At 44.4% G+C, this 24,531-nt stretch overlaps 1 protein-coding gene across 6 annotated transcripts in view; it reads left to right on the top strand.

Moving 5' to 3' along the window:
* The window catches only part of GRIK5 (glutamate ionotropic receptor kainate type subunit 5), a 291,864-nt gene that overhangs the window by 127,940 nt on the left and 139,393 nt on the right, over nt 1-24,531 (top strand). For all 6 annotated transcript variants that reach the window (XR_013214619.1, XR_013214618.1, XM_077259912.1 and 3 more), the window contains exon 3: nt 9,297-9,461. Coding sequence is in view for 4 of the 6 variants with exons in the window: in XM_077259912.1 (XP_077116027.1) it covers nt 9,297-9,461 (165 nt within the window). In the remaining 2 variants the exon portion in view is untranslated. The remainder of the gene's footprint in view (nt 1-9,296; nt 9,462-24,531) is intronic.

Here is a 24,531-nt window from a genome sequence, read left to right as displayed (position 1 = left end):
ACCTCTATATACAGTAGATAACACAGGATCTACCATTCACAATAGGTGATGTCACAGCTCACCTCCTCCTCCTGTACAATGACTGATAACACCTCTATATGCAGCAGATAAAACAGGATCCACCATTCACAATAGGTGATGTCACAGCTTACCTCCTCCTCCTGTACAATTACTCCTCTATATACAGTAGATAACACAGGATCCACCATTCACAATAGATTATGTCACAGCTCACCTCCTCTTCCTCCTGTACAATGACTGATAACACCTCTATATACAGTAGATAACACAGGATCCACCATTCAGAATAGGTGATGTCACAGCTCACCTCCTCCTCCTGTACAATGATTGATAACACCTCTATATACAGTAAATAATACAGGATCCACCATTCGCAATAGGTGATGTCACAGCTCACCTCCTCCTCCTGTATAATGACCGATAAGACCTTTATATACAATAGATAACACAGGATCCAGCATTCACAATGGGTGATGTAACCTTCTTCCCCTCCTGTAAAATGATAGATAACACCTCTACTGTATATACAGTAGATTACACAGGATAACACAGGATCTTCCCTTCACTATAGATGTCACAGCTCATCAGTGAACTTCTTTAAAGGCATTAACCTATTGTTTAAATCATGTTGTTGTGCTACCTGTATTTCTTTTCTACATATCATGATCTTTATTAATATGAAAAATTAGTATTTTCTTTGCACACGCTCATTAGATGCTTCAACACAAAAGATGCTGCTAATGTACGTGTGCATTTTGTGAAACAACAGGAAGTTTGAGTCTAGAAAATCCCCAGTGGCCAGTGTGAGAATTGCACGATTTTAATTTTTATTTTTAAGTGGAAATGAAACAAAAAAAATCCAAAAATTCCCCATAGATTTTACAGTATATTACTGAACCATTTCATTATTTTTGATGACACATTTCCTTTTAACTAAGTACATGAAATGGAACGTTGAAGAAACATTCATTCTAGTTCCAAAAAAAGTAAACTGGACCAAATCTAAGTTTATAGGCTGGTGCCATGTGAGGGCAATCGCTCCCCATTATCCCAATAATCGCACATGCCCCGAGCCTGTGATTGCCGGGCGCCCCCGCAGGAGGAGCACAGAGCGAGGAGCCTTAAAGACATGCCTATAATTGGTCTGCAGCAGTTATTATAGGCAGTGCGGTGGGGTTATTACTAGGGTGGGGTGTCTTTTGTATGTTTTGTGTTCTTCTTCTCTGCTCATAAAAGCTGTAATAAAAAGACACACATTTAATACTCTACAATTTGTGAAAATTAACATATCAAAAAACTCAGAAGAAAGAAATTTAATAAATCCAGAATAAAGAAAAGAGATGAAAAGCTTCAAAGGATCTGCCGATCCTCCCCCGATATCACCCGTAGCTGTTCTCTCCGCAGAGAGGCGAGGACGGAGCTGGGTCTGAACCGTGCAGCGAGGAACGTGAGTCACTCCTACCGAATCCCTCGTGTCATGCGACTGTCTTCAGACGTGCTCCGTCATCACTGCTGACAATCTTTATACGCCTGTAAGGGACAATCGTAAAAATCCAATGTTTAATGCCTGGTCAGGAAATTCTCAGCCAATGAGGTCCGTTAGGGAGGCGCTACCAAGAGGTTCTCACGTTCTGGAGGACCCAGCTAATTTGTACATTACAAGGATGGTGTAATACTTTTTTTCCCCTGCAGAGGTGCTGCCGAGAATTGGAACATTTGCTGTCATTAGCTGATTTCTGGTGGTCCTTACTGTGGAGCATCTTGTGAGCAGATACTTGTCAAAGGACCCTTCAAAGAAAAAGGGGCTGTCCAAAAATACAACTCCATTACAGCTCATTGTATGCAAGAGCCACAGAAGAATAGTGAGTGCAGCTCTGGAGTATAATACAGGATGTAACTCAGGATCAGTAATGTAATGTATGTTCACAGTGACTGCACCAGCAGTATAGTGAGTGCAGCTCTGGAGTATAATACAGGATGTAACTCAGGATCAGTAATGTAATGTATGTTCACAGTGACTGCACCAGCAGAAGAGTGAGTGCAGCTCTGGGGTATAATACAGGATGTAACTCAGGATCAGTAATGTAATGTATGTACAGAGTGACTGCACCAGCAGAATCTAATTTTATTTTTTTAATAAAGTAAATAATGAAAAAAAAATGTATCAGAAAAACCTGATGTAAACACTATGTGGCTTTATGATGATGTATCCCTTATATATTGGCTTTGGATCCTCAGAGAAGCAGCTCCGCAGACACTTTTGCCAGTTGGTATAAGATGCGGATTATTCTCCGGGGTCTACAGTGAGACTTCAGGATCTGCCGAGTGTTCTGCCGTCTGGGAACCTGATGACCATTAATGAAGTTTAAAACCTGTCAGGAGGACGGTAAAAGGGCAAATCCTATGAAGGCTTTCAGCAGAGGTGGGGATTAGCATTTCTACAAGACAGGGTGTGCGGCCCTCCTCGCGGGGCGAGTCTTCTCCTACAGTAATGTCGCTCCGTCTAGACACCAGCGAGACCTCGGCAAACTGATCTGTGACTCATTCCGCTAATTTGTTTGGGCTTTCGAAAAAAAACAAAAAAAAAAACAACCAAGTTGGCAACTCGCTAAAGGTCTCAGTTCTGTGTCACCTGCTAACTAGAATCCGAAAACTGGAGCTGGAACTTGCAGGTATAATAATAGTAATAACCCAGAAAAGTAAAAAATAACATTTTCCCCGGATCTAACCAATGCCTCCGTTTTCCATGTTAAATTGCCATAAATTGCACAATTTTCCCCTATGACATTTACATTTTCTTGTATAATAAATGTTAAAAAGTCATTAAACTCAGCAAGGGGCTCTTAATATTCAGACATTAGGGGGTCAGGCTCGACTGCTGCCTGCGCACCGCCCAAATATAACGCCCCTATGGCAAACTTGAAAAATTAGAGCTTTTGATATTTATCCTAATCATTATGTAGGGTCAGAGACCCTGTTTCCAGTGCTGTGTCCATTACTGGGCTGCTTGCCGTAATTTTCAGAAAATCTCTTTTTTCAGCAGGACATTACCACCAGAGGACCAGCTGTCATTCAGTCCTCCATATTCATAAGCTCTGCATAACCCTGCCCCAACACTGATTGGCAGTTTTCTGCCTATGCGCAGTGTGCACAGGAAGCAGCCAATCAGTGGTGTGGTTGGGTCATACAAGGCTCAGCATTCAGAAAACAGGGATTTTATCAAAACTGCAGCAAGCAGCCCAGTAAGTGACACATCGCTAGAATCAGGGTTTCTTTCCGTACATTTTGCTTGTCTCAAATATGATAGCAAAAAACTGGTGCCAGGCACCCTTTAAAGGGAACCTGTCACCCCGTTTTTTCAGTATGAGATAAAAATACCGTTAAATAGGGCCTGAGCTGTGCGTTACAATAGTGTATTTTGTGTACCCTGATTCCCCACCTGGAATGGCCGACGCGATCCCCATCTGCGCACGCGCGGCATCCCGCGGCCATTTTCCTGAAGCCCCGGGCAGCAGAGCGCTCTATCTGCGCACGCGCGGCCTCAGGAAGATGGCCGCCCCCACCGATCACCAGGGGAATAGCGCAGATCCCGCTCTTTTTCTTCACCTGCGCTGTGGATTCGGCAGTTGGGCATGCGCAAACCACTACGCCACCAACGGAAAAATAAGCAAGATCTGGGGGAAGAAACAGCGATGTCACCACGCCCATTTGACCAGACCACCTGGATTGACAGGTGAAAACGGCGACTTTGGTAAGGTATTTCGGCAGCATAGGTGGGGAATCAGGGTACACAAAATACACTATTGTAACGCACAGCTCAGGCCCTATTTAACGGTATTTTTATCTCATACTGAAAAAACGGGGTGACAGGTTCCCTTTAATAGATATCTGTGTAAAAAATCCTCACCTTTGAGAAATATTTAAAGGGCCACTGTCACCCCCCTCCAGCCGTTATAAACTAAAAGAGCCACCTTGTGCAGCAGTAATGCTGCATTCTAACAAGGTGGCTCTTTTAGTTTTTGGTTCAAGTATTCCCAAAATAAAGCGTTTTGAAACTTATCCAAAATACCTGTCTTTAGCCAGGGAGGCGGGTCCTCACTCCCCAGCTTGAACCGCTACTCTGCCGTCACTCAAAACTTCAGGGGCTTTCGGCGCCGCCCCCTCCGCGCTTTTTTCGCTTCAAAACCGGCGCCTGTGCTGTGTTTAAGCACTGGCCGTCTGACGTCCCAGCCAGGCTTGCAGACTGCGCCTGTGCGGGCATTGCGGCCACCCACCTTGGGAATCCCAGCCCCGCAGTGTGTTATGCATTATGCACAGTGCGGGGCTAGAATTCCTGGGCATGCGCACTGCGTGTGTCAGCCTGTCACCCAGGACCCCGCCTTACAGCGTCTGTATACTGTACTGTACTGTATACTGTACTGTATACTGTATGAGGAGGCACGATCAGCTGAATACAGTATACAGACGCTGTAAGGTGGGTCCGATTATGCTAATAAAACCGGAATCCGATTTTCTCGGAGGTGGAGAAAAATAAAAATGTCTCCATCTTCTGTATTGTGTCAGTCTGTGAAAATCGGAGCGCACTCGGATGCCTTAGGGGCAACTCTTGGGTTGATCTCGTCCCACCCCTTTCTAATTGATGATCAGGGCTTTCCTTTGGGCCAGTACCACATTTTTAAAAAGACATTGAAGAAAAAACTGGAGCAAGTTCAGAGAAGAGCAACCAGGATGGTAAGATTACTGCAAAGTATGTCCTACGAGGAACAATTAGAGGATCTGGGAATATTTAGCTTGGAAATAAGAAGACTTAATGGCTGTCTACAAATATCTGAAGGGCTGTCACAGTGTAGCGGGGCCATCATTATTCTCATTTGCACATGGAAACACGAGAAGCAATGGAATGAAACTGAAAGTGAGAAGATACAGATTAGAAAAACCTTTTGACAGTGAGGGTGATCAATGAGTGGAACAGGCTGCCACGAGAGGTAGTGAGTTCTCCTTCAATGGAAGTCTGAACAAATATCTGTGTAATAATTATAGAGGATAACTCAGGAGACTTTTTTGCGTGGAACAAGACAACTACAGGACACAGTTTTATAAGTGGTAAAGTCTATATTATCACACGGTGATTCAAACAGGTGCAGAGAGAAACTCAAGTCCACAACACTTGGTGCAAATAATAAACACAGCTTAGCAGTCTATAGGAAACTTCAGAGGAAAATGCAATCACGCAGAAAGTCTATGAAGCACATGTATTCTTGAGGATAAAAGATGAACAACAATTAAGGGCGCTGCATAACCAGTATCCTGACTACACCTGCTGCAGCAAATATTAGGACACAACTACCAAATTGTCCAGTGATAAGCAAAAAAGCCAAAATAGATAGTCTATATGTATATTTGCGCTGCGGGTGTCATACAACTCCCCCCTAAAGTTCCAAATAAAAACAATAATAAAAATTGCACAAACGTTTATACCGGGAGGTGCCGTATATTATTCCTCATACACACCGTTACCTTTCTTAGTGTGGTTCCTGTAATCTTCATAGAGCGTTGTCAAAGGTCCTTGTAGCTCATAAATGACTGTAGCAAAATGTCCAAAATATAACTCCTAGATCGATCCACAATACTTCCAAAGTATAGGGAATAGGGTGTTATCCTGTCCCGGCCGGTGACAGTCACCCCTGTTACCCTATGGATAATTGCTCACTCCTTTAGCAGTGACACACGCTTACAAAAGCAACTTGCCGGCGAGGTGCAGTGAAGCTGCAGGACCTCGCGTGACGTCACAAGCACGTGATACCTCACGTGATCGGCTCTCAGAATAGTACAGAACGCACCATAGACCAAAATTCTTGAGGATACTTGACACGAATAAGTCCTTGCTTAGTCCAAAACACAGATAGATATGCTTATAAGGCAGTTCAAATAATATCTTAGCTCAACCAGGGAGGTCTGGGTACTAGTCTCAGGTTCTTGCAGAGCAGAAACAGCTTACATGTCCAGCAAGTGCAGATGGAAGTAAACACGAGCAGCAGATGAAGGAGGATTACTGGAACTGGTGTATGCAGCAGGACCTCAGAGCAGAGTAGCAGGATAACCCTACAGGTTCACAGGAGCAGGTATATAGCCAGGGACTCACCAGAGGTCAGGAGCTGGATGCAAGGCAGAATACTCTAGCACAGACTGAAGGCTGGGGTGGAGTTTTATAGCAGGAAGACACAGTGCACATGAGACCAAAGACGCCGTCTTGGAAAAGGGCAGTAATGCACAAAAGGTAATAAAAAAAGTTCAGAGTCCTGACAATCTGTCTGAGATGGTTTAATGGATCTTGCATTGAGCGGGGGTTGGACAGGTTGACCCTGGAGGTCCTGTCCAACTTTAACATGTAGAATTCTATGAGAATGTGCTTGACAAGTTTCTTGGAATATTAATTACGGCATAGAAATGAGTATTTCCCTCTGCGACCGTGAGTAACACTGAAAAATTTAAATTTTTCTATGAAAAATTTCAGAGCCTTTTCTGGAGTTTATCTCTTTTTCAGGTTGTGTCTATCTAGACATTGCATATAATCTCGGCGAGCTGCCTGATAACCGCGGCCCCTGAGCTTTTAAGCCCCTGTTTACAGCCGGAGCCACTGCTGCTCCGTCAATGGGCTATTGTTTAACTCATAATTGTACATTGCTCCAGTGACTTCTACCTTCATGGTTTGGTGATCTGCATAGAAATTGGATGTTCGGTTTTCATGTCCTGTTTTGTAGTCAGAGCACTGTCTACAGGCTGTACACTGCGACACTGTCCATACTAATACGTATATTGACTCCAGCTAGATAGTGGCCCTAGTCTTTATGCCCGATCACCTTTTGTTTCCCTATGTAACCTTTTTATTTACTCTTTGTCAAGAGCGTTAACCCCATACGCCACCATCATCAAGGCTCTGACTCACCAGTTGCCTTTTTTTAAATCACTCTCCTCCTTCTTTGTCGTTAGGTACTCAATACTGTTTTTTTTTTCCCCAAAATTTTTCTCATGATTTTTACGCAAAGTTTTTTTTCTATCTTGAACTGCTTTTTTTTTTTTTTAGAAAAAGTAACATGTTTCCCATAATGGGGCAAAATTTGCACCAATCGGAGGGACCAAATTTTGTGACTTTTTAAAAAGGATCAGTTTTTACCGCATCTGGAATCGGTAAATTCCACCCGCAAAACACAAAACAACAAAAAAAAAATCGGGTTAGTACATATACAATAAACTTCAAGATTTAGAAAAAGAACATCGTTTGCCAATCGGAGCCACTCGCTCGTAGCTTATCCATCTTTTTGGCTCTCATTTGCTGTTTTTGGATTTATTCTTCTTGGTTGTAGACGTCTTGTGTGCCTGGATGATGTTGACTGTGCGCCTGCTGTGCGTTTCTTCTATGTGCCAGCCCCTTGTTTTTACCGCGGCGCTCCTGTGTCTAGTCCCTGGTTATAATGCTTGTTTCTGTTTCTGATCCTCCGCTATAATGCTCTTGTTTTTCGAGTCTCTGCTCTTCTGTTGATATAACGTTCTTACTTGATATTCATTATTTACAATGACAGCTCTAGCTTGGATGGCATCGGCTGCATCAACCATTTCTAAAGCAGCGTTTGCAGGTTCTTTGATGCTGTCATGCTCATGTAATAGCATTCACATTATTAATGCCGTGTAATGTATTCTCTTTTTCCGTCTCTTGTAAATACACGCCCTTTTCGGGTCCTTTGTGACATCTGTCTTCATGCTTTATTTTTTTGGTTCCCGTAAACTGAAATAGCTTATTCTCTACTTTATGACAGAGTATATTTCCCCGGTTTAAGTGTTATAGTTTAATCTTTTATTAATTTGGTGTTCATTTCTGTATTGCTCTTTAGTTATCCTTTTTTCTTATCGTATTTATTAAAAAGTAAAACAACAATAATATAAAATGGGGTCAAATACAATTCCAGACATGGTCATGGTCATGGATGAGAATTTGCTTTTATCCAACGCAAACTCTTTAAAGAATAATGCCAAAAATTTTGATATGAGGAGGTCAGGTTGCTGAAACAGAGGATAAGAACTACTCTCCTCCGAAATTTAAAGGGTATCCAGGACTAATTTTTGTACTATGGGTCTAAAAACTAACAGGAAGGCAACTGCTACCTAATTGCCGGTTGTGGTCGGCGTCGATCTCTGTCTGAAAAAGAGTGGTTTCCTGCCAGACATCATGTCTACAAGCAGGGGCTTTTTTCTGCTCTGCTCTGTTGATGGGGCGTGACTGCCGACGTCATGCTGATTGAAAGCTGGCTCCCCGCTGCCTAACTGCAGGGAGCCAGTTGTCAATTAGCATGACATTGGAAGTCACGCCCCATTGACACAGCAGCCCAAAAGAGAAAAAGCTGCTCTGTTGATGTGGAGCAGCTGAATAGCTGGCAGGAACGGTCAGAGACCACTCTGAGCTGGCACCGGGTAGAACAGGAAGGTAGTTGCCTACCTGCCTGTTAGTCTTAAGCCAGGTTAAAAAAAATAGTCCTAGGCAGTTTTCTAAAAGTGCAGTTACTCTATTAAATTGAACCATGCTTTCAGCCAACTTTGCATAATTCAGTAGTACAGGCGAATCTAAGAATCTTTGTAGTATACCCTATCAGAGAACTCCGCTTCATTCCCCACTTCTCAGACACTTCTTCCCCTTCCCACTGCATCCTGAACTTGTCGTCTATTCATGAAAAAACAGCTCAGAACAATCTTGCTTAGTGAATATGGACAACAGGCTCATTATACTCTATGGAGACATGAGTGAGGAGCAGGGAGAGAAAACAGGCAGAGGAGAAATAGAAAGATCGACGTGAGCTTTCTTACAAGTCTTTTACCTCACCCTAGAGCTTGTTTCAGATTCAAACAGCTAAGCCCTGCTGAATAATATCCTCCATGTTGCTGTTGCTTGTCTCTGTATCTGAAAAAAAATCAAGATCAGGAATCCCTCTCTGTGTGCTATGCATGGCAGAGATCACTGCAGCTAGTCTCCAAACACCACCTCAGAGATAGTGGCAAATTAAGAGGTTGGCCTGCAGAACGGAAAACTGGTGAAAATGCAGGATATAAGTCAAATAATGGTCAGGAATAGTTTTATACCTCATGTGCACACACCAGACAGCTATTCTGAAAAGTTTCGATCCAATATTAATGGTCGTTGAAGTCTAGATCTTTGAGTGCCGTTTATACCTTTTTACTCTATTTGCTGCGTGCTTATCAATAATTGTGCATTTCTTCCTTTACAGCTGCAATCCTTGACGATCAGACTGTTTGTGGTCGAGGTGAGAGGTTGGCATTGGCTCTTGCCCGGGAACACATTAACAGCCACACACAAGGAACCACGAGTGGTCGTGTAGAGGTGGAGATCTTCGAGTTGCAAAGGGACAGTCAGTACGAGACTACAGATACAAGTGAGTGCTGGATATTATCACTTTTAAAGAGAATTTCTCTCTTCTATAAAACCGTAATTGTTGTAAGAAGCTGTAAAACTGTACCCAAGCAATCTACCAGCACATACTGTACCGTTGTATGCTTTTTAGAGGTTATCAAAACGATCTGAGGTCGGCACCCACGGGATGGGAGTATTGTAAACTGCTTCCTATCTTCCTGTATCCCCAGCTCCTCTTTTGATTAGCCAGCCTGTTTACGGAGTGATGCACCAGGGCGGCTAATCCAAAGAGGAGCTACAGAGGCCGTTCCGCCTAAACACCCCTAGAATATGGACATATGTGCTGGACTAAGGTCCTATGAATTCACTCCCTCATCTTTTTTATGTGGCTTCACTAAAAATAGTTACTTGTAGGTGACAATATTTCTATGCTATTGTGCCATATGGATGCATTGAAAGGTGCAACTTAAAGCCCTTGGGCCCCAATGACAGTTTTCAACAGACCCATCACCTACCATGGTCGATTTATAATGCTTGTGTCCTTGTTTATGGCATGGGGCCATTGGTTTCTTCAGGCACTCAAGCTTTGGTGCGACGACTATACCCCTGAGCCCATGCCCCCAATGGCACTATAGGATGCAATTGTAGAAAGTTTTGTAAAGGTACCTTCACACTAAACGATATCGCTAGCGATCCGTGATGTTGCAGCGTCCTGGCTAGCGATATCGTTTAGTTTGACACGCAGCAGCGATCAGGATCCTGCTGTGATATCGCTGGTCGTTGAACAAAGTTCAGAACTTTATTTGGTCGTCAGACCGGCGTGTATCGTCGTGTTTGACACCAAAAGCAACGATACCAGCGATGTTTTACACTGGTAACCAGGGTAAACATCGGGTTACTGAGCGCAGGGCCGCTCTTAGTAACCCGATGTTTACCCTGGTTACCAGTGTAAAATGTAAAAAAAACAAACTACATACTCACCTTCGCGTCCCCCGGCATCCGCTTCCCACACTGACTGAGCGCCGTAAAGTGAAAGTGAAAGTACAGCACAGCGGTGACGTCACCGCTCTGCTGTTAGGGCCGGCGCTCAGTCAGTGCAGGAAGCGGACGCCGGGGGACGCGAATGTAAGTATGTAGTGTTTGTTTTTTTTTACATTTTACGCTGGTAACCAGGGTAAACATCGGGTTACTATGCGTGGCCCTGCGCTTAGCAACCCGATGTTTACCCTGGTTACCCGGGGACCTCGGCATCGTTGGTCGCTGGAGAGCGGTCTGTGTGACAGCTCTCCAGCGATCAAACAGCGACGCTGCAGCAATCTGCATCGTTATCGCTATCGCTGCAGCGTCGCTTAATGTGAAGGTACCTTTAGATAAAACACTCAATCAACTACTAGGTTTTATCATGGTAGCCCAGTGATAGGCTCACACCTAGTGGGCTGGATCCCCATAGCTTCAGGTGTGGGTGAGCACACGGACCCCAGGTCATGCAAGCAGGAAGGTACATGGGGAGCGAGGACTTGGCACACTCGGGAGTCACAGGAGCAGCAGGACGGATGAAGTCGAACCCAGCATGGATGGAAGCAGGTTGAAGCCCAAAAGGTGGAGCACACCAAACAGAATCTCAATCCTAAGACACAGGTGTGTGTCCTTATGTCCTTAAATAGAATTAGGGAGATTACATCAATGATCAACGCCGGGCAATCTGCAAAACACGACGTGGAGCTCAACAAAGGGCAGTGTGCCAAGGTGAAGGAAGCAGAGCTCGGGACAGGTGTGTAACACCCGATCTACAGATATTTCAGTGTCCCCCACCACCTTTCTGACAAGAGCGGTTATTCAACAAAACTTAGGTCTTGAAATGAAAGATCAATGACCACCCCTGTGTAAACTATACATCACCTATCCTTTCTAAATATAACTATGAACATATAAGGATAACTCAAGTTTTATTACCCTACCCTACAATATGTTAGTCCCAGATCGTGGGACATTTCAAGACCCCCTTAGTCACAAAAATGCTACAAAATCGGCACATAAATTCATCTTACAAGACTTTTTACTATAGGGTCAAAGATGTTGACCGGAAGGGCCAAAATATTAGGAGGGTATACCAAGAAATGCTTTACTTTCACTACGCAGGTTAATTCTTCCAATTCGATTCCTATAATTGCAACTCGGTCTTGAGAAAGTTTTATTGGTACAAGGTCAAGGGTGGAGAGGTGGCCATGCGGCAGGACTTCCCCTAGGAAAGTCTATAGAAGTCACTGGCTTGGCTTCTCCATGGACCACCGCCACCCTGGCGACCCATGGACTGCCACCACCCTTAACCTGGGACTTTTGAGAAGGTTTCAAAATGATTAAATGTTGACGGTATAACTCATAGACAAGTCGATCGGTGTCATCTAGATTTCCCGTGAAAAAAAATGTATTATTCAAAACGTGAGTCTCATTGCGTGTAGGCGGGACATGTGCTGAATATAAACTGAATCTATAAGCAACATTTGGTATTTATGCTCGGAGGTGATGTGATGTATTTCACTGTGAAGTAGTATAAGGGAAAGCAGATGGCGTTCTGTTATGTTTTTGTAGCACATGAATTCCCGAGAGGTCTCGCCATGACACTCAAGACCCAGCTAATGGAGGTGCCACGCATCTATCATGGCGTCTACGGGCATCCTGGAACGGCCTTTATATATATTTTTTTTTCCGAGGCAGATCACTTTAACCGATCTTTTTTTCTAAATGTAAGAGAGATAAAAAAAAAAAGGCTCCAGGATCTTCTTTACAATAAACTGATTTATCGTACAAAGAAACAGGTACTGGAGGACGATTCATTGCAGCTGCCAACACTGAGGCAACAGGTCATTCACTTTACGCTGTCTTTTCCGAGCCTATTAAAGGACTCTTCCGAGGGCCGAACACAAGAAGAAGCCTCTTTTAAGTTTTGAGACGACCATAGTCATCAAGGGCTCAATTCATTATTGCATTTTTCACTTTTTTTCGGTCTAATTTTTGGAGTTTTCTATTTTGCGTCTTCTTGCAATTTGCACTTTTCTGTTATAAAGTTATTGGTTCTCCTGTTTGTTTTTTTTTATTTTTTTTATGTTCATTTGTAAGGTTTGGTGGGTTTCCAGATTTTTTTTACACCGATTCATCAGTTGCGATTTTTTTTTTTTTTTTTTTAATTCACAATATTTTTGTGCAAATGGACTCCTGTCCAACCTCACCCGGAGTGATTTTGTGTACGTCTGACTTTTTTTTTTTTAACACTTTTGCAACACATTTCAGCCTAACTTGATTTTTTTGCACTAAAAAGTCACAAAGCAAAGATAAAATGCAGTTTTTATTTTGTGTGTAATTCACAAACTTTGTTCACCATTTTGAAGAATTTGGCACAAAACACGTCAAGAATACCACAAGTCAATGATAAAAAAAGAAAATAAAAAAAAAAAACAATTAAACCTTAACTGAATCAAGTTCTCGGCTGCAGTTTATGTAAAAAAAACAAAACCTTGCTTTATTCATCCTCCCCAGGTGCTCAAAATCTCTGTCTCTGCTGTGATGTGTTTTTTTGTCTACACCGCTGATGTCAAGTCGATAGCGCTGCTGCCAACCAGTGAGCTCAGTGGCTCTGAGTGGCTTGTGTCGTTAACCAAGGCAGAGGTGCAGAGCTCAATAATTAACTTTTTCTGTGTTCTAGAGATGATTGGATCTTTGGTGGAAATCTTCTGCGAAGAGCTTAGTAGACGACTGAGTCATTATCATTTGGGTTTACTTTCCTCTAGGATCTTTTCCAGCCCAGCTGTCCTTATTTTCAGTGCTTTGCATCTTCCATTCAGTAATGGTCACAACGAGAATCGTTTTGGATGAAGACCTAAGCTAGTTTGCCTTGGCAGGAAAACCACTGGTTCTACTTGCCCAATAACTCCTTTTCAGAGGTTTGCATTGATTAGGAAATCTAGGAACTAACGCCACAGAAGTAAATTAGCTCTAAGTACTCTACAAAAGGTTCTCCTCTTTTGTTACCTTTCTCTGTGACTTCCATAGTTGTAATCTCTTGATGCATTCTGAACATCTCCACAATAAAGCAGCGGGAATCCGCAAATTGTGCTTTACCATAAAAATAAATCAAGAAAGCTCATTAACCACAAAGGGCTGCCTTAACAAGAACAAAAAAAAATTCTATAATTATTGCCAACTTTATAACATACGTTACAGATAAAGAATAAACTGCACTCGTTAAAAATTGGTTTCCTCTTCTGATATAAAAGCAGAGGCGAAGCTTGAGGCTAAGATTCCCGATAAAGGATCAGTTCGAGATGTCATAGTACGGGTGTCAGATTGTTAGTGGATCCAGCTCACAAGGTGAGTCTAAGTCTCAGGTCTCTAGACATTGGTGCAACAGGCAGGATTGCACATATGGAGCGAGGACTTGGCACGCTGGGGACCACAGGAGGACAGGTACAGAGAGACTGCAGGCAAGTCCAAAGCAGCAATCAAGGGAGGCACAGGAATCACATGCACAGTGCATAAATGAAGCTCAAAATGAACACAGCCCAACTACAGCATCGTAATCCACTGCAACAGAGGGGTAAATCCAGAAGGTGGATAGCAGAGGATCGACCAACAAGGCAAAGGTGATGCAAGGCAAAATAATACTTGCTGAAGGTGGAGCACACCAAACAAAAAAACCCATAGAAGTCTCAACCCAATAAATAGGTGTGTATCTTAGTGGGCCTTAAATAGTTCTAGGAAGATTAGGTCATAGAGCCATGCTGGGCAAGTTGCAAACCCCGATGTGTAGCACAACAGAGGGCAGCTTCCTTCAGACAGATGAAAAATCTCTTCCACATACTGTGGACACAAGAAGACCCGCTCCACCGAAGTTGAAGAAGTGAATTGAATTTTACGCACATGTAAGACAATGATCTGCATAAAAGGTGACAGATTCTATCCTTCGTTCTCCCTCTTTCATTAAGACCGCGTCTTGGCAACTTCTGTAGGTTGGCTACAGTTGCTGACTCACACATTTCACATCTTCAGTTTATCATCTCTATAAGATATATGCTACCTTGGTGACCGGATTAAGGAGACAAAAGGCCTCAAGGGTCGAGAACTCAAGAAGCCATTCAGACATGTGGTGAAACATCCGTCTTAGCACCACAAAATACTTTAAGACATGTCTAATCTTACTTTCCTCAGCTTCCTTTTAATGTAAGGAAGTGTTTCTCCGATAAACATGGTGTTAACATGTTGACAAAGCTGTCATTAGGTGTTTCGTCTGTGTGTGTGAATTTGGCTATGCTTAAATAATTATCTCTTTTTCACATGTCTGTTAAATGCACAATATTCTGTTTTTAAGCCCATGGCGTACATAGGAAAAAATAAAGATCCAACACCTCCACCGGTGTTTTATCATTCCACCACACAACGTTGCTCCTGGTGGAAAGGAGACCAATGCATCTTTCCCGGACTCAGGAAATGGGAAGAGGGGTGATGTGGAGACGCACGGTGGTTGGCGGGTGCCCCGGTCCGCTAACTGAAAATGCATGGACCAGGGATCGTCCCATTGAATGCCCGCTCTACCTTTAACGTGGACGTAATGCTACTCAGACAAGAAAGGATGAGGGTAAAGCAGTGTGGCAATACTTTATTGAACCGCAAAACAGGCAGATAACACAGACAGAACAGTCCCAGCACAGTACCCAAGATGGTGCACATTAGAGTCTCACCCTTCCGCTGACTCACCGGGATATTAGCAGCTGTTACTTCAGAACTCCCAGGGGTCAATTACCCCACCTGTGGCACGCACAGAGGAGGTAATGACAAGTTTAGGAAGCTGACACTCAATTGAGATACAAGGCCGGTTGACTGGAGGGTCACAACCCGGCTTCTTTGAACATCTCTATGGAGCCAGGTGACCAGCAGGTCCCAATCCTAGTTTTCACCAAACATATTCATAGATTCACAATGGTCAATGGAGCAGACCTGTATTCTTTTTGCCGGGGCCAAGGTCCCACTAAATCTGTGTCCCTCGTGATGGAGCCATGATGTCTTTGCTGTAGTCCTTTAGAGTCCCCTGGATGTTTGGAAGTCTTGGCTGAATCTCTGGCTCTCACTGTCTCTCTATACAGAGGCCTGTAACCTCTTTTTATAATTAACAAGTGTCCTTCATTCAGTATTGACATATAGGGTAAGAATGGAGATGAGATCAAGTAGTATTACTTGATTATTTAATTTATTTGCATAGTTGTTCCTCCTCTGTTTTTTAAGTCAACAAACTATCTGGCCTACACAATGCATAATTAGCAGACTAGTAAACATCACTAGTCATCAAGGATAAGAGCCAATATGTTACATTAAATGTGAACTTACAAGTCAATATTACAGGCTTAGACAAGCAAATATCTGTTTTCCTGACAAACCAGAAAGAAACACATAAATTCAAAAGTCAACATATAGATAACAGTCTATTCTTTCTGGCTTGCTATAAATAGGCATCTGGTTAATTAAGATACAATGCTGTGTCTCCACAGGGGACATGTAGATTGGCGCTAGGATTTTAGGTCAATTAATGCCTCTTTGTAGGAATCATAACACCTATTGTATAGTGATGAGTGAACGTGCTTGGATAAAGTGTTATTCGAGCATGCTCTTGTGCTAACTGAGTGACTTTGACGTTCTTGAAAAATATGTTTGAGTCCCGGGCCGTGGCTGCATGTCTTGCCGCAACACATGCAGGTTCCTATTTGTTAGGAAATCCCTGCCTGTGCTGTGGCTGTCGAACAGTCGCAAGGCATGAGGGCTTGGGGACTCTAACATATTATTCGAGTATGCCTAAGACACTCGGCTAGCAAAAGAGCATGCTAGAATAACATCTTATCCACGCACGTTCGCTCATCACTATTAGTGTATCTAGAAAATTAATACAAATTTTGGGGCCCATAGCAAAACTTTGAATTGTCTAGCCACTTAAGATGCTGAGGTTGCTGTTGAGCATAGCAACTAAGGGGGTTAAGATGTTGTGATCAGGACTAGCTCCTGTCCCAACATGTGGGTGTCTGCCGTGCAAAAAAAGCCAGCACCTGCTAAGTGTGGACGGCCTTGACACATGAATCCACTATGTATAACAGTTGCGCAGTCTGACGTCATTGGTGGTATACCACTCCTTATAACTATGATAGATATACTCTTACTCTATCCTTTGTAGCTGTTGTTCACCTTTGTGGTCAATTTTTAGTTTTATTTTTCTCACTCAAATGCATGTATTTTTGTCTAAAAAAATTTTTTTGTTATAGAGTTTCATTAAAATGTTTGCACCATTTGCCTTTTCTAGTCTCCGTGTTGCCATCTCTATTTCTGACTGCAGAATGAGATAACCGAGCAGCTGTTGGTGAACTCAATTTGCCATCCCAATGGCAGGGTTTGTAGTTTTTTAATGTCTTTTTTTGGCTCTTTTCAGCTGGTTTATGAACACAGACCACATCAAAGTTAAATGTGCAGAGAAACAAAGAGCGCATAAAACCAAATGATGCATATTTTTTTAATGAAACACAAAAATAATTTTTAGCCTCAAATACATGAATTGAAGTAAAAAAAAAAAAAAAAGAAATGTCATCATTGTATTGACATGCTTGTGTTCAGGGGTGGATTGGGAACTTATGGTGGCCCTAAAAACATAGTCTGATATTGTAGGTAGCTCCTAAATAGCAGTAGGAGGGGACAATATAAATAGGCAGGGCCACAAAGCCATTATTAGTATCCACATTTCTAGTGGTCAGTGGAAATTGAACTTAAGGGGGACAGCATTGGAGTAGAAATTCTTCTGGAACTGTGTCCTATGACTTTCCCATGGGAACACCAAGAGTGGTGCCACTGGGTGGAGTAATCAGTCATACCCAGCACAGCTCTTGCTGGTGATGTCAATTAATGTCCTATGGTCCCAGCATCCATGTGCAAAGGTGAAGGACATGGCCTACTCCACAAATCCTATAGAAAGCCAATTCCTTTTAATACCTTCCTGTAAGCACGATATATGATGGACCTTTGGATTAGTTATATACATACTCAGATCCCCCTTCAACCCCAAAGACAATACCTAAAATCCAGGATCATCCTTTGGTATCTTGCATGATTGAAATACTCAATTCTGCATGATGTCACGGCCTACCTGGATATATCCCGGGAGTGCCAATGCCAAATTCATCCCATAAGGCTTGGTTTCTGCCCCCATCACTCAACTGAGACAGCCCTAACCAAAATCACTAATGACCTACTTACAGCCAAAGCTAACGGACAATACTCTGTACTCCTCCTTCTAGACCTGTCCTCTGCTTTTGACACAGTTGACCACTGCCTCCTACTACAGATCTTCTCCTCCTTTGGCATCAAAGACCTCACCCTATCCTGGATCTCCTCATACCTTTCCGACCGCACATTCAGCATCTCCCACTCCCACACTACCTCCTCATCCCACCCTCTCTCTGTTGGAGTCCCCCAAGGCTCTGTTCTAGGACCCCTACTCTTCTCAATCTACACACTTGGCCTGGGACAACTCATAAAGTCCCATGGATTCCAGTACCACCTTTATGCTGATGACACTCAGATCTACCTTTCTGGACCAGACGTCACCTCTCTGCTGTCCAGAATCCCGGAGTGTCTATCAGCCATATCCTCCTTCTCCTCTCACTTCCTCAAACTCAATGTGGACAAATCTGAACTCCTCATCTTTCCTCCATCTCATAGATCTTCCATACCTAACCTATCTATCGCAATTAACGACACCATGCTTTCCCCCGTACCAGATGTCCGCTGCCTCGGAGTAACCCTTGACTCTGCCCTGTCTTTCAAACTGCACATCCAAGCTCTTTCCACCTCCTGTCGCCTCCAGCTCAAAAATATCTCCAGAATCTGTCCTTACCTCAACCATCATTCTACTAAAATGCTTGTGCATGCCCTCATCATCTCCCGCCTTGACTACTGCAACATCCTTTTCTGTGGCCTCCCTTTTAACACCCTTGCACCTCTCCAGTCCATCCTTAACTCTGCTGCCCGACTAATTGATCTCTCTCATCGCTACTCCTCCGCTTCCCCTCTCTGCAAATCTCTTCACTGGCTCCCATTCCCTCAGCGTATCTAGTTCAAATTACTAATACTGACCTACAAAGTCATACATAACCTGTCTCCTCCATATATCTCTGAACTAATCTCCCGATATCTTCCCTCACGTAATCTCTGGTCCTCCCAAGATCTCCTTCTCTCCACACTTATTCATTCCTCACCCAAGCACCTCCAAGACTTCTCCCGAATATCCCCCATCCTCTGGAATTCTTTGCCCCAACACATCCGACTATCAACCACATTTGGATCCTTCAGACGGAACCTGAAAACCCACCTCTTCAGGAAAGCCTACAGCCTGCACTGACCCTGCTGCCTCCTCACTACTACTGAAGCCACTGCCTCACCAACACCGGTGCTCCTACAACCCTCAACCTATTGTCTCCATCCCCACCATCCTGTAGAATGTAAGCCCGCAAGGGCAGAGTCCTCGCCCCTCTGTATCAGTCTGTCATTGTTAGTTTGCTTACTGTAAGTGATATCTGTGATTTGTATGTAACCCCTTCTCATGTACAGCACCATGGAATCAATGGCGCAATATAAATTATTAATAATAATAATAATAATAATTTTGTTGGCATGTCTGTTCATCAGGAATATTTTTGTACATGTGTCAATAACATTTTAGAGGGGTCACCTTTTGATCATCTTACTGTAGGGGAAACCTCTAAAAGAAAAATTGAAAACATTCGTCAAAGCTCTCATAAGGACAACTGTGGAGACACGAGGATCAGTGGGTGCTCTCGTCTGCCAACCCAGCTGTCTTAAGAAAGACCCCGTGGACCAGGGCTCATCCCACTGAATGCCTGCACTCTTTTCCGGTGGGCAGAATACCACTCAGACAACACAGGGTGAGGGTAAAACAGTGTGGCAATAATGTATTAGATTTGATCATTACATCTAATTAGAGCAGCTGCGACTTCGGGGCTTCCAGGGCATACTACCCCACCAGTGTCACCCCACTTTTGGCGGACACTCACAGAGAGGAGGTAACGACAAGCTTAGGAAGCTGACAGTCCATTGATGTAAATGACCAGGGGACCTGAATATCCCTACCTTGCTTTTCCGACCGAATGCATCTGGCAAGGGGACCTGAGGGTCCCAACATGGCTTCTACAAACGTCTCCATGGACCAGGTGACCGGAGGATCCCAAACTGGCTTCCCCGAACTTCGTACATGGGTTCAATGATGGTCAATGGAGCAGATCTTTATTCCATCAGCTAGAGCCGTGATCCGTTAAGCTTGCATCCTGTAGAATGTCAAACCTGTATTCCTCTTGGTGGAGCCATGGTGTTTTAACTGTTGTTCTGTGGGGTCTCTCTGCATTAGGCTATAGATCACTTTTTATACTCACATCTGTGGTTCAGGCCATCATCCACAGGTTAGGGGGGAATGTGAGATCAGATTAAACTCATTGTTTAAGTATTTAATCAATATGCATAGTTTGTCCTTCACTGTTTTGCAGGTCAACAGACTATATGGATTAATACAATGGGTAATCAACATATTGCCAAACATTGCTCAATGACTCTGCGTCCCTGTCCTCCAAAGATAGCAATACAATAAACTGTAGGAGCTGATATAATGGGTAAACAGGAGCCATTCAACAATTCACAAACATCAATTCAAGAGTCAAAGTTCAGACTTATATGAACAATCTGTCTCTTGGCTAGCTGAAAATATATATGCAGCGCCCCAGAGTCCTGGTCGTTGCAGTAATATTATTCTTCCACCAGGGGGAGTGATATTATGTCTGAAGGCGATAAAGGAGATCTCTTTGCCAGGTATCACAAACCATACACCACACTTCACACTCCAGTCCACCAGGGGGAGCTTTGCTACTATTCACTAGGGCACTCCTCACAATTAGGTAAAACTGGTGAGCTGGATAGGAAATTAGTCAGAAGCTGGCTGGGCTTCACCGAGTCAGTTCCTGTCAGGCAGACAGAGGGGAAGGAGGAACATCACAGAGCTGCAGACTGAGAGGTCCCTGACAGGGGTGGGATCCTGTCAGAGGCCTAGACAGAAGGCCACGGAGCTGCGCCTGCCCCACGTGCGGCAGCATCCTAAGGAAGGACACGAAAGAGAATTGTATTGTAGCGGGTGAGAAACGAAGTCATAGCACAAGGAGAGGAATCCAGAGGCAGTTCTGCCCTGCAAAAGGCTGGCTCCTTCTGAGGTGCAGGATCCGGTAGCCGGAACACCGAGGGAGCAATCGTCTCCAAGCCTTGCTTCAGAGACCGGCAGGACAGTCAATTCCACGTTGGCTGCGCGACCATATACCCAGGAGGCACAATGGCAACTTGTGGGGGCTGGGGCATCGTAGAGTCCCTGTAAAAAGCCTCAGGCCACCAGTCATCTGGGGGACAGAGAGAAAGAGACATTCCATCTACAATAGTTGTGAGGACCTTACCGAGAAGCTCAGCAGGGAGGTACTACAACACACAGGCGCTAGAGGAAGGCTACTGATTTCCACCTGGATAAGGGGACTCTGGATTTACCTTCAGACCGGCTGGACTCTGCCTACCCTGTGGTCTGTACCCTGGACTGTGGATGCTGAAGCCTTCAGTAAAGGTAAAGAGACTGCAACCTTGTGTCCTCGTTATTCACTGCGCCTTACATCATCCACCATCTACACCTCTGCGAAGCCCTGGGGATACACTTCACCTGTGGGAAGGTATACCATCTAGCTGCCATAACATCACCCCAGCGGACCCCTAAGCAGCGTCGGCCACCCTGACCGAATACCACAGGTGGCGTCACGAACATTATCCCATAAAAACTCTTTCTTTTATTGGATGCCCCTCAAAAGGCCACGGACCGGGTCGGGCCACCGTGACATCCCCACTGAGAACCGAAGGACCCGGTACCAAGTACCCCATTGCCCTTACGTGGGGGCGCTCCAAATCTTGGCGTCACGAACAGGATCTACATAAGCCTGAAAATCGTGTCATGTGCGCCTAAGAACTGTGCCAGAACTGTATTTGAACTGTGATTTGCTTAAAGACTGTGTATTGCCATTTACCGCCAAGATTCCCGCCAAAACTGCCGCCATTACAGCGCCACGAGGAGCGCAGAAGAAGAAGAAGGGCGTGGCGTCGTGGGCATGAACGAACTGAGAAGAGCGAAGAATAATGGCTGCCCAGTCTAAATATTTCTGTACCTTGAGGACGTGTCCGTCAGCAGCCGAGATCCGCCTCCTGATCCTCAATGGCGGGCGGAGACAAAGTACACGAAACCGCCCCAAGAGGAGAGAGCAGGAAAAGGACGAGGAAGGAGCCAGCCACGTGGAGGACGCCATGGCCAGCCGCCCGGGACCAGAGCGTGGGGTCGGAGCAGAGGACTCCCCCAGCCACCTGGAGAGACACCGCAACCAGGCATCACTCGTTGGCCCTGACTTTCTACAAGCCGGCGTGGAAGAGCTCAGTGACCAACTCCTGCGGACGCAGCTGAGCACTGAGGCCAGGTGGAAGAAGACCTTCATCAAGAGCCTCACCAGATGCCTGTCGGCAGCCTCGTCTGGTCCGGAGCAAGAACGAAGTTCCAGCGCTCCGAAGCCAGAAAGCAAGGCCCTGCCAGAAAACGAGATGCTGCAAACAGAGATGACAACGCTGCAGCGCAAGGCCCTGCAACCAGCGTTCCAGACCCCAGCGGAAACAGAGCAGACCGGCACCGGAGGGACCACATCTGAAGCAGGTATGAGGAATAACCCTGCCCCGGTGACCGACCCCGCTCCCGCAACTGCTCCTGCCACAACTGCTGACTCCGTTCCAGTGAGTGATCTTGCAGGAGCCGCTACTTCTGCTGCAGCAAATGCCCATACTCAAGCTACGCAGACCTCCATCGCTGCACATGATATGACAATCCACGAAAGACAAACCAATGGTGTTTATCTGGCACCAGGTGTAACCCTGGACCCTACACTTCCCAGGCCAGAAAGGATTGTGTGCCAGGTGCAGCCCTGGAAGCCATCCAACTAAGCCTCGAAACACTGAATGTAAATAGTTCTTAAAAACATTTTCTTTCCTGCATTTGAACCCGTCTAGGGTTAACTCTTAAAGGGGTCCCCTGTTTAAAGGGTTCCTATGTTTTTGCACAAGTTTTCTTATTTCTTTTAGCAAAGAACTGTGGAATCATGCACTGTGCATGGTCGCAAACTGCTTGTAAATAGTTTGCACCTTCTTAAAGGTGCTTCCTACTGGTTTTACAAAGGAGGCTTGTACAGAGACTGCCTCTTAACAGAAACTGCTGTTAATTATGCTGTAAAAATAAGTTTGCCTTACAGACCTGAAGAAAAACCCATTGGTGTGGCAGAATTCCGGGTCAGGATTACACGTCTTGTAGCCCACCCAAGACCAACGTTCGGGGGTTCGTCACGGGTCCCTCACATCACGTCATGACGCCTTTAAATAAACTTGAATGCTGATGATGTGGTTACTTTGCACTACCTCATTGAGAGACTTGAGTTCGCCCTTATAGGGGATGGTTTTACCAAAGAGTTAATGTGTTACATGGTTAATATTATGTAGCTAGAAAGTAAGTTGATAATGCACTGTTGAATAAAATAAAGGGGAGTTTGTCATGGAACATCAGCTAGGCGGAGCTGGTACGTTAGGAGAATAGCTGAACAGGCGTGAGATTCTGTAGCTCCTGGTAGCACGTTTTAAGTATTTTGAGAATAAAATGTTTAATTATGTACTTCAAATAAAATTGAGATTTTATGTGAGTAAGCTGAAGAAAAATGTAGTGAGCCGTGGGGGTAGATAGATAGTCCTGCATGTGTACCAGAATAAAGAAAATGTTGAGTTGCACTTTGAGGTTTTATTATAGTACACCCTTAGAGGGTAATTGCACTTACTAAATAATAGATAGTATACCTGTACGGGTAATAGTATTTCATAGTTAGTAAGTTGGTAATGTAGATATGCTATTATTTGTAACGTTCAAGTGTTCTCACCTCCCATAAAGGGAAGCCTTGTTATATTAATTTGTTTTATAACATTTTCAAAAATTTTGCGTGTCCTTTTGCCAATGTATTGGTGTTTTCTTTTCCCAGTCCGGGAGTACTGGATTTAACGGGGGGGGGGGGGGGGGGGTGCATCGCCCCAGAGTCATGGTCATCGCAGTAATATTATTCTCCCACCAGGGGGAGTGATATTACATCTGAAGGCGATAAAGGAGATCTCTTTGCCAGGTATCCCCTTATCCAGTTGGAAATCAGTAGCCGTCCTCTAGCGCCTGTGTGTTGTAGTACCTCCCATTGCCCTTACGTTGGGGCGCTCCATATATGTCTGGCATGATGAAGATTAAATGCTTTGTTGTCATAACAACCCTTGACTACGTACCCTATTCTGGTGTATGGCCATCTCATAGATGGGGGTCTTCAGTTTGGGGAACATTGCCTCCCACTCAGGTTGATCTGGGCTTTTCCATATATTAAACGGCCTCCAATTGCAAAAATATCCCAACAGATGGTAAATTCTGTCTCTTGTCATCGGCGAACGTGCGATATCTTATCGGAGCGTTGAAGTTTGAAATCTGACTTGGAAATTAATTCCAGAATAATAGAACCTGATGTGAATGACGCGGGATCTGCAGGTGTCTTAACAGTCCTCACGTCGAGGCTTCTTCGCGAGACGATCGGTCTGAGCTGCTGACTTTTTGCAGATGTTTATTGCTGGTTGTCCTAGCACATTTTTGCAGGTTAGAGGGGGTACAGTGAAAAGTCGAATTTGCTTTCAGTCTCTTATTAAGATCCTCCAATAGTTTCCATAGAGACATTGGTGGTTCGGGCTCGGGGCCTGCTTGTTAACAGCTGTGAAATCAGACACTGTGACACAGTGATTTTATTCCTCATAAGGGGATTGTGTGTTATGCAGCCCGCCCTGACCAAGCCGGCAGTTAGGCTCTATATTATTTGCTGGAAAGCCTCCCATGGGCAAATACGCTTTATTGCAATGAAAAAGAGAGCGAT

Source organism: Ranitomeya variabilis, chromosome 4, assembly GCF_051348905.1.
Source record: "Ranitomeya variabilis isolate aRanVar5 chromosome 4, aRanVar5.hap1, whole genome shotgun sequence".
Taxonomy (NCBI): Eukaryota; Metazoa; Chordata; class Amphibia; order Anura; family Dendrobatidae; genus Ranitomeya; species Ranitomeya variabilis.
The sequence above is the reverse complement of the archived record's forward strand: the minus strand, read 5'-3'. Positions and strand labels throughout refer to the sequence as shown.